This window comes from Rhamphochromis longiceps, linkage group LG3 (genome assembly GCF_057381845.1).
Source record: "Rhamphochromis longiceps isolate RC_006_pf linkage group LG3, R_longiceps_female_GT1.1, whole genome shotgun sequence".
NCBI classification, from domain to species: domain Eukaryota; kingdom Metazoa; phylum Chordata; class Actinopteri; order Cichliformes; family Cichlidae; genus Rhamphochromis; species Rhamphochromis longiceps.
The window spans coordinates 42,719,629-42,733,191 of NC_140559.1; the positions used below are offsets into that span (position 1 = coordinate 42,719,629).

At 42.4% G+C, this 13,563-nt stretch overlaps 1 protein-coding gene across 2 annotated transcripts in view; it reads left to right on the top strand.

The window, feature by feature from the left end:
- Nucleotides 1-4,249: 4,249 nt before the first annotated feature.
- The window catches only part of slc7a8a (solute carrier family 7 member 8a), a 28,195-nt gene continuing 18,881 nt past the window's right edge, over nt 4,250-13,563 (top strand). Inside the window, exon 1 of one of the 2 annotated variants that reach the window (XM_085398702.1) lies at nt 4,250-4,513. Coding sequence is in view for 1 of the 2 variants with exons in the window: in XM_085398694.1 (XP_085254820.1) it covers nt 12,061-12,193 (133 nt within the window). In the remaining variant the exon portion in view is untranslated. Of the gene's footprint in view, nt 4,514-11,224; nt 12,194-13,563 lie in introns of those variants that run through there. The other variant, XM_085398694.1, reaches the window with a different exon arrangement.

Here is a 13,563-nt window from a genome sequence, read left to right on the forward strand (position 1 = left end):
GTGGTGAGTGTGGAGGGAATTATGGTGTTAAATGCAGAGCTGTAGTCTATGAAGAGCATTTTAACATAATTCCCCCTTCTAGTGTCCAAGTGAGTGAGTGATGTGTGGAGGAGATGAGAGATGGCATCGTCTGTGGAACGATTTGGACGGTAAGCGAACTGTAGTGGGTCCAGTGTGTCTGGTAGTGAAGAAATGATGAAGTCTCTGACCAGGCGTTCAAAGCACTTCATCACTACTGAGGTGAGGGCTACAGGGCGATAGTCATTGAGAGAAGCAGGGTGGGGTTTCTTCGGGACAGGAACAATGATGGACTCTTTGAAGCATGTGGGGATCACCGACTGAGATAAAGAGATGTTGAATATCTCAGTGAACACAGGAGCTAGCTGGTATGCGCAGTCTCTTAGGATACGACCTGGGATGCCGTCTGGTCCTGCTGCTTTCCTGGTGTTCACTCTCTTGAAGGCTCTCCTTACTTCATGCTCGGAGATGACGAGCACGTTTCCGGTGCTGGCAGTATCTTCCTGTCTGCAGCCCTTAGCGCCGCTAACACTAGCATTGTTGGAGACCTTAGCTGCAGCCTCGAAGCGAGCATAGAAAGTGTTCAGCTCGTCTGCCAGAGTCACGGCCGCGTTCGTCATACCGGTTGTTGGTGCTTTATAGTCCGTTATTGTCCTTAGTCCCCGCCACAGGCTCCTGGAGTCACTCTGTTGGAGTTGTGACTCTAGTTTCCTCCCGTAGCGCTGCTTCGCCTCTTTCACCGCCCTCCGCACGTTATATGACGCGGCTTTGTACGGGTCCATGTCCCCCGTCATGAGTCCCGTGTTGTAGGCAGCGGTGCGGGATCTCAGAGCGTCGCGGATGGTTTTATCCACCCACGGCTTCTGGTTGGGAAACGTTGTGATAGTCTTTGTCTCCACGGTATCATCCGCTAGTTTCCCGATGAATCCCACAACCGCTTCCGTAAACACGTTGACGTCATCGTCGGAGCTGTTTCTGAACATGCCCCAGTCTGCGTCATCGAGTGCGTCCTGTAACGCGGCCACCGATTGATCCGTCCAGCGCGCGACCTTCCTCTGAACCAGAACTTCCTGTTTCAGCCTTTGTTTGTATTTTGGCATGAGGAAGATGGCGGCGTGATCAGATTTGCCAAACGGGGGGCGGGATTGTGCCTTGTAGCCGTCCTTGACCGTAGTGTAGCAGTGGTCCAGTGTCCTTTCACCCCTGGTGGGGCAGGTGATGTGTTGATAAAAGTTCGGCGCTGCGCGTTTGAGGTTGGCGCTATTAAAGTCCCCCGTCACAATAAGCGCAGCGTCCCGGTGTTGTGTCTGGTGCTGTGTGAGTGCCTCATGCAGCTCGCATAAGGCGGTGACCGTGTCCGCTTGTGGTGGAATATAAACGGCACTTACAATGACCGATGTAAATTCCCGAGGTAGATAAAAAGGACGACACATGATGGACAGTAGTTCCAGATTTGGTGTGCAGGAGCGTGTGAGAGGAACAACGTTCGCACTGTTGCACCAGTTGTTGTTCACCATTAAACACACGCCGCCTCCCCTTGACTTCCCCGAGTCCCGTGTCCTGTCCATGCAGTGAACCGAGAAGAACTCGGCCGGCTGGATGGCGTGGTCCGGCACCGCTGGGTTCAGCCATGTCTCGGTGAAGCAGAGGAGATTGCAGTCCCGAATGTCTCTCTGGAACTTTATCCTGGCCCTGAGGTCGTCAAGCTTGTTCTCCAGTGACTGGACGTTGGCGAGCAGGATGCTAGGCAGAGGTGTGCGGTGTGCACGAGCTCTCAGCCTGTTCCTGACGCCGGCTTTTAGTTTCTTTTGACAATGCAATGAGAAATGCTAGGGCTGCCTATTTTTCATACCTGGTTGCAAAGAGCAGAGGTAATCCTATCCGGTCGTTAAGTCTGACGTCACTAGCCGTGTCTGGGTCTAAACTCCGCTGCAGGTCCATATATCAAACGATCACTATGGCATTACTGAGAGTTGAAAAACTGTCTAAAGTCTTTCATCTTTAATAAAATGATCAGCGTTCTGCTCTACCAGGTGTAACAATTGAGTTTAACATCCAGCCATCCATTAAAACGGAATTTATGACATTTAACGGAGTTAGAAGTTAGCAGGAAGTTAGCTCGCTAGCTTCTATCTAAATACAATATAGCATGTCCTGACTGCGGGTTTTTGGAAACAAATTAAAACGTACAGCTCTGCTATCACTTCCAGCATAAATGAAGACAGAAAACTAAACAGCAGTGACGTTTGTAGGGTTACTGAAGTTTAGGGTTGCCAACTCCCTGAAAAATAAATAAGGGACACCTCGTGGCCAGGGCCGGGCAACCCAGTTGTCTTCACCCTTCCCAGTGTGGTAGCTCTTTTTTTGTGTGTGTGAAATTATTTTTTAACCATTTGACTTGAATTTGATTTAAGCAGATGCATATTCTTTGTGATATGACCATATGGGAAACAAATGATCATTTAGCCATTTATTTTTAGCTCAAAATGACAACATTAACACAGTAAAACAGGTCTCCTTCTTAAACAGAAGCCTGTCATGCTTAACTTTTGAGAATATAAGTAAATCTTTCTTTAAAAGAACTCTGTCCTGCTTAACTTAAAATTATATAAATTAATAGAAAGCAATACAACAAAAATATTCTTGTAACAGTGCACATTTAGTGCATTTAGTACAATTGGCTTCAGTTGAGGTATTATTTCAGCTTTTCTAATGCTAATCAGCTGCTCCTGTTTGTAAACCCGCTTTTTCCCATGATTACGCATCTTAACTCATCATCATTATTAATCTATGTATTACTTTTATGTATTATTCATCTATTTGTTGTAATCATCCATCCTTGCAGTTGTTTATTACACAAAATAAATGATATTATCACACTTCTGGCCACATAGCGCTGATATTCACCGCACATGCCCATATTAACCTTAACCAGAGGGTTTAAACAACAAACCAGTGTTTACATACCATATCTGCTTCTGCCGTGGCCTGGTGGACAAAAAATTGGTAAAGGGTTCCCCGAGCTTTCACGCCCCTCATGTTCTTCTTGTGCCCACCAATAGAAGCATGCCTATGGAAAAAGTGCGCCGGCACACAGTGCAGTGCGCTTTATAGGTGTTATCGTGCACTTTCCCAGCCAGGTGTTTTCCTTTTCCCAGTCCTCCCTGTACTTTTGCAGCCTTTTTTCTTTTCTTTCTCTGAGGGGAACAAACCTTGCTGCTCTAATGCTGGGCTCACACTGTGCGATTTTTGGCCCATTTTGAGCCGATTTTTGAGTCGTGCGACCGATTTGGTGATCGGCCCGATTTTGGCCTTCATCGTGCATCGTGTAGTATACGTGGGGTAACGAGAAGCGATTAACACCTCACGACCAGCTCCCGATCATCAATCGCTCGTGAGGGTGTCACCACAGCCGCTCACACTGCTCATGCGCAAACACGTAAACGTCGGTGAAAAAGATGGAGCAGCACGGCTGTGCAGCCTGTGATCTGGACACAAGTGATGGAGGCACTTGTAGAACTTTGGAAAGCTCATCCGAGCCTTTTCGATGTGGCATCACAAAATTATCACGACCACAACAACCGTGAAAATAGTTGGATTTACACTGCTGCTCAATCACAGCTGCCTGATCATGTTTTTCATTAGCAATTTAGCAAAGTTGATGGTGGTGGTTTGTGTGTCTGTGTGAGTGAAAGACAGAGAGAGCGAGCGACAGATTTTCTGTTATAACCTTCATGTTATGGAGGCACAGTGTGAGCACTCAGGTCGCATCAGAGCATCGGGCGGTATAGTGTGAGACCTGCATCGTGACCTGCAAACTTCTAACCCCTGCGAGTCAATCGTGCAGTTTGAGCAGGAGCTGAATAACGTGACTGAAAAAAATCGCAGTGTCTGCCCAGCTTTAGGTGTACTGTCATCCGAGACGTGCACCGCAGTGTCGGCGTTTGTTTCCCTGTTGGCCATGCTTCTTGTTGTGGTCATCTGTTGTCTTCCGGTATTTTCTCCGCAAGCGACCTTTCCTCGACCAATGAGATAATCTGAATTGTCATACTCGAATTGTCATAAGTGTGCTGTCAGCTCATTGGTCACAAAGCAGGAGAGGGGCTGGGAATGATGTTTTCAAACAAAGTGTTAATTCCATTAACATTTATAGACTACTTTTGATTCTCACTGTATTACGGGACAAAGTGCGTCCCTTATTAGCTCAATACGGGACGTGTACTTTTGTTTCTAAATACGGGACGATTCCGTTTTTTAAGAGACGGTTGGCAACCCTACTGAAGTTGGGCTAGCTGGTATATAATGATGTGCTACGTGACCGCTAGCGACACAGCTATGTTAGCATAATATAAACAAGCTAACTTTTTTTCCACTCGATAAAAGTTAACGTGAGTGTTCTCGGTGGTCAGGAACAAATGTAATCGCATGGCAGGATGCTGTAAAAGGACCAAACTTCAGCCAGGAGAACAACTGAGATAATCCATCCACATATGAGGTTAGTCATTCATATACTGCTGCATGGGCTGGGCTGTAGTTACATCCTAAGGTTTTAAAAACTGAGCTTAAATAAATGATTAGTGGTAATAAAAGCCGAGGGAGGTCAACAGTGATCACTGACTGTTTTAGGAGCTTTTTGAGATTAAATAGAAGAAAATACAAAACATTAAACATGTTAACAACACAAAAGCCAGACTAGACACGCAGACTACTTTAGGCCCGGAAGTAGTCAGCCACTAATCAGAAGGTCGGTGGTTCGATCCTATTGCCCCATCGCAGTCATATGATGCTTTTACAACTTTCATACATGACTCTGGTCAAGCAGCCATTACTGTTGGTGTTTACTGTCCGGTCTTTCATCTCCTGTGGTCTGCATGCCTGGCTCCACAGCCATTGCCTCCTGGTTTGGATGTTATTGTTCCAATTTTCCAGCCACTGAGCAGCAAACAACCTGGAACAGCGGGGTTACTCATTAACTGCCATATCTGGAGAATCTTGGTTGTTCACTGCCCAATCTGCCACCTGCCAGGTGTGCATGTGAGTGCAGTTTATGTGAATGCATATGTTACAGGTTATTACATCAGTATCCCTGCAATTAAGTAGGAGAGTGAATGTATAAGAAGTGAAAACCTGAAGAAAGAGTGAAGAGCTGGTCTTTTCAAAAGCACTGAAAATTATCTAAAGAGTATATTTTTCTATATGTCAGCGCATATCATTGTGTCTGTATAAGAACAGTCCTGTGTGCATATTTCCCCCCTACACAGGTATGTGTATATGTGCAGCACTATCTGAATATGAGAGCCACGGCAGGCTTTACCACACTGATAAGCTCCCAGCAGGAGCTTATCAGTGAAGTTCAGCTCACGCTGCCGCTCCTCTAACTTTGTGTCTGTTCCAGCACTTGTTCCTTAAAACAGCCTCCCAAAACTTTCAGTTCTAGACATATAAACTCTGGTCTTTAGACTTATTCGTGATTTCAGTACAGAGTTTTTCAGTATAGCTATAGAGTGCATGCATGTCTGCTGCATATTGGATTGGAATTTAAACAGTGAGTGCGAGGCAAAGCAAAGACTTTCACCTTTCATTTGAGGTAGTTTAACAATGATCATAAACGTCTTAAACTAACACTCAGAGTCAACACGTCTGTCACATTCTGCCAGAGGCTGCAGGTCTGGTGCACTTAGGTCCATAATATATTGGACAAAACACAGTTTTTGTAATTTTGCCTCTGTGCACTGCCACAGGGGATTTAAGGCGAACAATTAGGACACGACGGAAGTGCAGAGTAGAAGATTTAATTCTAAAATTTATGAGACATTTATGGGATGACTGGCTGACGAGTAGTATCTTGGCATGTTCCCTTCAGAATCACAGTCAACTTTATTGACCAAGTATGTGTACACATATAAGGAACTGGGCTCTGCCAATTTCTTTGCTCTCAGTGTACGCAACAGAATAGACAATACTGACAATGAGACATAGACAGTAACAACAAAGCATATTTATTGAGCAATGGTGCAGAGTGTGAAGACGTTGGAATAAATTATGGAATAAATAAGGGATAATTTACTAGTTACTATAGATTCAGTATATTAAAAAAGCCTGAGCGAGTGCATAGAATATGATAAGGATAAGAAACTCTCTGTTACAACATCAAACCAAGTCCAGAATTATTATTGCTAATATGTATTGTAATATATCTATCTCACTAAAGCACTTCTGGATGGATGCAAACTGCATTTCGTTGCCCTGTACCTGTGCATGTGCAATGACAATAAAGTTGAATTCTATTCTATTCTATTCTAGAACACTCCTGAGAGATGCGTCCATGAGTGTAAAACAAGGTTCAAACCGCTGCTTACACTCAAGAACAAGAAGGCCTGACTAGACTTTGTCAGGAAACATTTTAAAGAGTCTGCACAGTTCTGAGAAAAAAAATCTTCCGACAATTGAAACCAAGATTATCTTTTAAAAGAATGATGGGAAGAGAAAATCATCATCTGTCAGACATGGAGAAGGCAGTGTAATAGCATGGGCATGTATGAGTGTGATGATTTGTCTGAATCAGAGTCATCACAATCAAACATTTGCTGAGACCTTTAAGAAAAACATTAACATGTATCATGGTGGGATTAAAGGAAAAGCCAAATGATGACTAAGGTCATTGAAAAGTATCCGTATCATACTCCGAATAAAGTCCTTACACCAGCGCTGTCAAACATAAGATTCAACGGGAAGAATTGGCCCTGCAAAGTCTTCAATCGAGCTCACTGGATGACTTTGGAAAATGTGAAGGAGAAGATAAAATTTGGACTTTTAATTGCATTTTAAGGTTTTTCAGCCTCCCAAAGGCCATCGAAACAGATATCAAGACATCAAGGACGATTTCTTTCTGTTGAAGTAGCACTTCCTGTTTTTATATAAGATACCTCAGGGATTAAATGTGCAGTTAAACTTCTGTAAACTAATAAAAAGTGCACTTTCATTGATCCATCCCACAAAAAATCAAAATGGGCTGGATGTGACCCATTATGTAAAACGAGTTTGACATCCCTGGTTCACACTGTTCATCTAATCGGGGACATAATCATTTTCTGACTCAGCATGCATAAATATTTTTTAAGCCTCTTTCAACTTCCACGCTTCTTTTCCTGCACTGCTGTCTCGGTGCTCGTGTCCAGGGTTTTATCAGGAACTCTCTGAGCCTTATCTCTTTGCACAAATGCTGGACAAACACACACATGTGCACACACAAATTTAACAAAAACAAGCCATTTATTGTTGAAATGCCTGTGACCTCTGCAAATACTGACCCCCTCCTTTAAGCTGTTTGCAGGGCACGTGATGAGTAAAAGCAAAGGAGTGTTTACCGAATACTGACCCTGCATTAGATAACATTTCCTTTGCCTGTTTTAAAATTTAAAATTTAAAATTTACCCTTTTTAATTTTTCATATTTATTTCCTATCTTATTCATAGCCTTTTCCTTTTTTGTTTTCTTTAGGTCACGAGCAGTTGTCCAAGCATTTCACAACATATCGTACTGTGTATGACTGTGTACGTGACAAATAAAATTTGAATTTGAATTTGAAAAAGAGGAAACCAAAAGGATCGCTGGCATCAGAGTGAGCACTGTATGGGATTTTGCAAGCATTGTTAGGTAGAAATGTTATTGATTAGATGACCAGTTAAGCAGCTATGGCCTTTTAATTAAACAGATTAAATGACTGACCTAGTTATATCTTTTCTTTAGAGAAGCAGTGTTGGTCAGTTCTCAAACCTATTTTCTGGTAAGTGTTTTATCAGAGCTCTTTATCCTGCTACAATTAGAGTGACGTAATTAGAAACAGTCCAATCTAATCAGCCAAACAATGCCTACAGAAGGCTGCTTTGTTTCAATCAGCGAGCGAGGAAGACGATCAAGGATCAGGTGTCCTCTGTATCTGCAGCCCAGCACAGTCAACACTATCAGAAGCAAAGGGGCCAGTGTTTGATCACAAAGGTAGCTTGATCAGCCTATAATCGCAAGGGTTTTTACACATAATGAAGAAAGAGAGCAATCTAATTCCCCTGCCTGTGTTTATTTATATTAGAATATATTTAAATATAAAACACTTGAGATTTTTGTAACTTGACTTCATTGTGTGATATTTAATTTGTTGTTTATGTGGATCAGAGTGTTTGGCAGCTTTCGGCTGGTTAGCTGATGATGGTGACAGAGGAAAAACAGACCCAGAGCATTTTACTTTGAGTAACTAAACCTCCTCTGGAAAAAGAAATTATAAATAAGAACCTTTGCACACTGTCTCATTTTATCAAATCACAACGTTTCAGTCCAACCGACCTTCATCAGGTACAAAAACACAGAGTACCTGATTTAGTTAAACCCGTAATTAAACCTCTAAAGTGTCGACCAAAACCCAGACACACAAGGGTGTTTGAGGCTGAGCTTCAGTCTTCATTATAGCCACACATTACATCTTTAAACTAATCATTAATTCAAAATTAAATTAAGGAGGTCGATTTCTTTAAAGGAACTTTAATTAGATTAACTTTTGTTCTGTCTGATACATTTAAATGAAAGGCGGTCAATACACGAACGTAATCAAGTGATAATGCTGAATTCATTTATTGGTTATTGGCTTCTTGTGCTTCTGAATCTCAGAGAGAGAACACCTCCAACACGCTGTGTATTACATATATATGTACTCTGTTTAATGTGCATAATTTTCTGAGTCATGAAAGGAGGAAAAAAGTAAAAGTTGGACTATTAATGTTTTAATTTCTTTTCAGGCACGACTCTATAGCTAAAGGGAGGTCTAGTTTCTGTACTTGCTGACCCACTAAAACCTGCTCAGTGCTCAGTTACTACAACAAACTGGTCCACTTATTTTTACTTTCCTAATGATGAAACACGTGATGAATGTGTTCGTGACTAAAGGTGGATTTGCAGTATGAACTTTTTTGTCTGCGATGACAAAAATCTGGGTCATTTCAATCCAGTCTGCAGCGATTCGGGTGACCTTGTTGTTTTGTTCACTCGGCACAGAAAAGCAAGGCCTCGCACAGATTTGTAGATTCAATAACTCAAGATATGTAACGCCTGTCGTCTATTCCGCTATCATGAGTCAACAGTTGTTCAGGAAGTGCTGCTGGGGGTCTCTCAGGTGAAGCTTTCCTATAAAATCAGAGGAAATGCGAATAAAGGGAAAGATGTTTGACAGTAAATGTGTTGTGAAGCACTTTGGCTGAGGGCTTCTCATCCTGCCAGCTAGCTCCTGCACTGAATGAGTGTCCTTGTGTCTCCTACACCGCCAGGGACTGCTTACTCCAGCTGTCCTCTTATCTCTTCAGGGAGAAAGGAAAAATGAGAAATTCCCACCAGTTATTGAGACAGTGAGGGGAAAATCTGGAAGAAGCGGCAGTGCTTTGGCTTTTAAAGAGACATGCTCGTGTTCTGCACAATATTCAGTTAGCTCAAGAAGGATTAAGATATATTTATATAGAGATCTTTTCTATTTTAGCTGAGCACCTACAAATACTGGTGGTTGGACACACTACAATAAGAGGTAACAATGCAAGTTTTTACAGAGAAAGAAAGAGAGAGTGTAATTTCGAGTAGTGCACACAAATTGTTTTTTTCTCTTCGTATTCTCTGACCCTTCTCTCTGAAGGCGCCAAATTGTTTTTAAAAACACATTTTTTATCATTATAACTGATTTTCCAAGAGCAACCATCATTATGTGAATTCTAAATATAGATTTATTTAAAAAAACATGCAGCCCAAAGATTCTGAAGCAACAACATCGCATGCAGGATGTTTACAATGTTGCTGTGTAACCAGTGTATTTCGCTCTTTAGCCCTCAGCCATAAAGGCTTAAAGGCTGGTTGGTTTCCCCCGGCAACCTCAGCTGGTTTGTGAGTGATTGCTGGAGGCTGCAAGGAGATGTGTGGTGCAGGATCAAAAACCTCCTTCCAATCACTGTGAGCTCGGGATGCTGGCAGCGAGTTTGCACGGAAGTTCCTGATACGTCTGCAAACACTCGCCAACTGCTCCTGATAGAGTTCTACCTTTTATGCGGTGCCTATAAGCGCCTTGTGTAATGTTCACCTACACACTCACTGGGGGCAGCTCAGGGTTTATGGAGAGAAAATATTCTCAGAAGGTTGATACATGCGGATGATGTGATCCACAGCTGTAAACTAAAATGTATAAATGTGTGTAATTCTAAGTCTTTCCAGATGTGGGTTTGCAGTACAAATGTGAACAGGCACAAAACCATTTTACATCCAAACCGGAACAAGCAGTGATCACAAGCATTTTTAATTTCAGTGTCACATGTTTTTCACGTACACAGAGTAGTGTACACATATCCAAGAGTGTTTGTGCCACGCTTCACACCATCACCGTGCACGTGCACTCCAGGATTTCGGACGATTTGGTGTCAGCTTCACGGAGCCACATGTTTAAGAAAACTGGGACATATGATAAAAAAAAATATCAGTTTTTAATCGTGGAATGACGAGTTATCCACTTTATTTAGAAGAAAAAAAGAGTTTGTTTTTTGGCAGTGACACGGGAAGTCAGATATGCCAGTTTTCCGGTTGTACTTAAACGCATTTACATTTGTTGACATGTGAAACTGACACCGTAAAAACTGCAAGCATGGCGTGCACGTGCAACGTGATTCGTCCATATCAGGTGATCATTTTAGGCATATTTGATGATTTATAGGCGAGTGAAAAAATGTCACAAACATTCTTAGACATCTGCACACACAGGAAACTCTTTGGCCCGGAAAAACACCATATATGTGGTGAGGTAGAAATAAAGAAAATATGTTTGTTCAGGTCTGGATCTATTTGTAAAATATATGTGTGTATGTGGATTGGAACACACTAGCAGACACACACACACAAACACAGATTTACACACAAATCCCTGTGAACACTTGTACATTTTGGTTCACGCATGTAAATCATCAGACTAATTTCTCTCCACAGAATCAAAATAAATGTTACACCCCCGATTTAGGGAAAGGGGTCTGTGACCATGTAAAGCTGCACAGACCCCACGGATGAAAACACACCGGCAGTGCTGTGGCGTGCAGCGTGAGGTGTGACGTCTCGGTGAAAGAGCTAAATTTAGACCGCATCTTGAATAATAAGCGAGAGAGTATGACAGAGGAAGGGGGGCAAAGGGAGCAGAAGCAATGAAGACTGAATCTACATATATATCTTTTCTTTTCTCTTAATCAAAAAGCGGTTTTAGTTGTTTATTGAAGGAGGAATGAGTAACGCAGCACGAGCTCATGGTCGTGAGAAGAAAAACACAGACTCGAAGTAGACAGGGGGCTGGGAGTGGGGCGGTGCTATGAAGAACGTGTATCTACTCAAATTCAGTGTTCTGTTCAAGGTTTTCACAAGTCGGTGTTTACGGCAAAGCTGAGCTACTTCTGAGTGTTTCCTGCACTGCTGGAGCAGCTCTCTGAGAGGATGTTTTTGTCTCTCCGGCTCACACCTGGAACAAGGAAAGACTGAGAGAGCTCTTTCTTGTTTTGTTTCGAAGTGTCTCTTTGTTTGACACAAGGACCGTGTCACTGTATTTATTACCTACCTGACACTGGAATAAGCGTTTTTCTCTCGATAAACGGACTTATCATCACGCGCTGCTTGTGTCAGGCTCTACTGCGCGAGATCACTTTGTTTGGTTTGTCAGCTGCGCGGAAATCTTGAAGAAACTTAGCTGTCAGGAAGCTGCGCTTTTTTATTTCTTTTTGCACACGGTTTCCAAAAAGCACTTCACATTTTTGCTGACCTTATGCTTTTTAATATAGAGATTTTTTTTCTTAATCTGACAAATTAATCAAGTTGCTGAAAGCAGCAACGATAAACGTCCTTTATCAGATAAGCGGGGCACGTTTCCTGTACGCACAAGAAAGACGCACAAGGAAGACGCTTGCGCTCAAGCACTCCAAGCGCACGGGCAACACCAAGTGCATAAAAAAGACATTTAAAACGAAATAAAATCGTCCATCTAATAAGATGACGGACGGCCCAAGACAACGCAGCAGCACGGCGGGATCTGCCAAGGATGGTGCCGCTGTGAAGGAGTCAGGAGGAGGTGTTGCGCTCAAGAAGGAGATCGGGCTGGTGAGCGCCTGCGGTATTATTATTGGTGAGTGTCACTGCTGTTGCGTGGGAATGACATGTGGTGCAGGCTGTTGTCTGACAGCACAGCGACGAATCTTTATGTTGAATGTCTGAGGGTCTGAGACTGTATGAAAAGTGTGTAAAAATGAGAATATGACAAACAGGGACGGGACTAAGCACTGCAGAGAAAATCAGAGTATACAGCCACCTGCTCTTCAGTTATGAGCAGGGTAAAAAAAAAGCTGCACTGGGATCAAATTCCAGATTTGATGAATGTAGTTTACAAGTTTATGATAATGATGATCATTTGTGTGACTCTAAAAGCAAGGCAGAAATGTTGCCAACACATATTGTAGTTAATCAAAAAGGGCGTTAAGTCTCCATCATGCTTAAAATGATTAAAACAGGCAAACACACTCTCTACAGAGCAACCTCACATGACAGCTGGAAACAGCTGAACACAGGTAGACACCACAAACTAAACTTATATTGTAATTGAGTCTGCCCTGTAACAGTCTCCTGCCCTTTGCCCCTGCAGTCGTTAATCACTGAAGCTATCATCATTTTTCTGTAGTCAATTTTCTGCAGCAATCAGGATGTTGTCCCTTTAACTCATCTCTGAGGATTGGTGCATGCAGTTTTTAGGCTCATGTGACTGATCTGAGCCTGCAGCTGTAATTTAGTTAGGATTGACTGGAAAATGCACCTTTAGCCCATTATAATGCACACACACACCACAATACAAGCTCAAAATTTCAACCCTACAGTGATACTGGATCATCCACTTACCATATATGGTTCATCAGATAAAGGGTTAAAGACATTTCTCCAGCCACTTTAACTTTTAGTTCAGTTATTTGACTCCTTACTCCTGTAAAATGCAGGAACCTTTGCACGGGAATCCACCATTCTTTGTAATTACAGCTGAATACTGCACCGTGACACTTTTGAGGAAAAGTACTAATAGAAAGCTGCTTTGCTATGTATTTGAGTATCGTGTTGAGTGCAAAGACCCACAAGACTGTAAAGTTTAAGATCAAATCAGTAACATTTTGATATTTTCATTATGGATTTTCAAAAATTTCACTCCATGACTAAGACTCCTGTAGTGATAATGCCCACTATTCATGCTTAGAGTGTTTAATAAAGTATTGAGTACTCCAGCAGTCCCCTAAACTGCAAGGAGTGAGGAGTAAGGAAATGATGACAAAGGCTTAAGTCTTCGAATCGTTCAAAGTGCTGTTTTATATTACACGGGGCAAATTGTAAAATAAGCTATATGTACTGCAGCGTAACATAACATGCAAACTTCTCTTGGAAGAAGCTTTCCGAGGTCAGAGATAGAAGCAATGATGATGAGGATCAGGTGTGTGATTGATTAGCATTGTTTTAAAT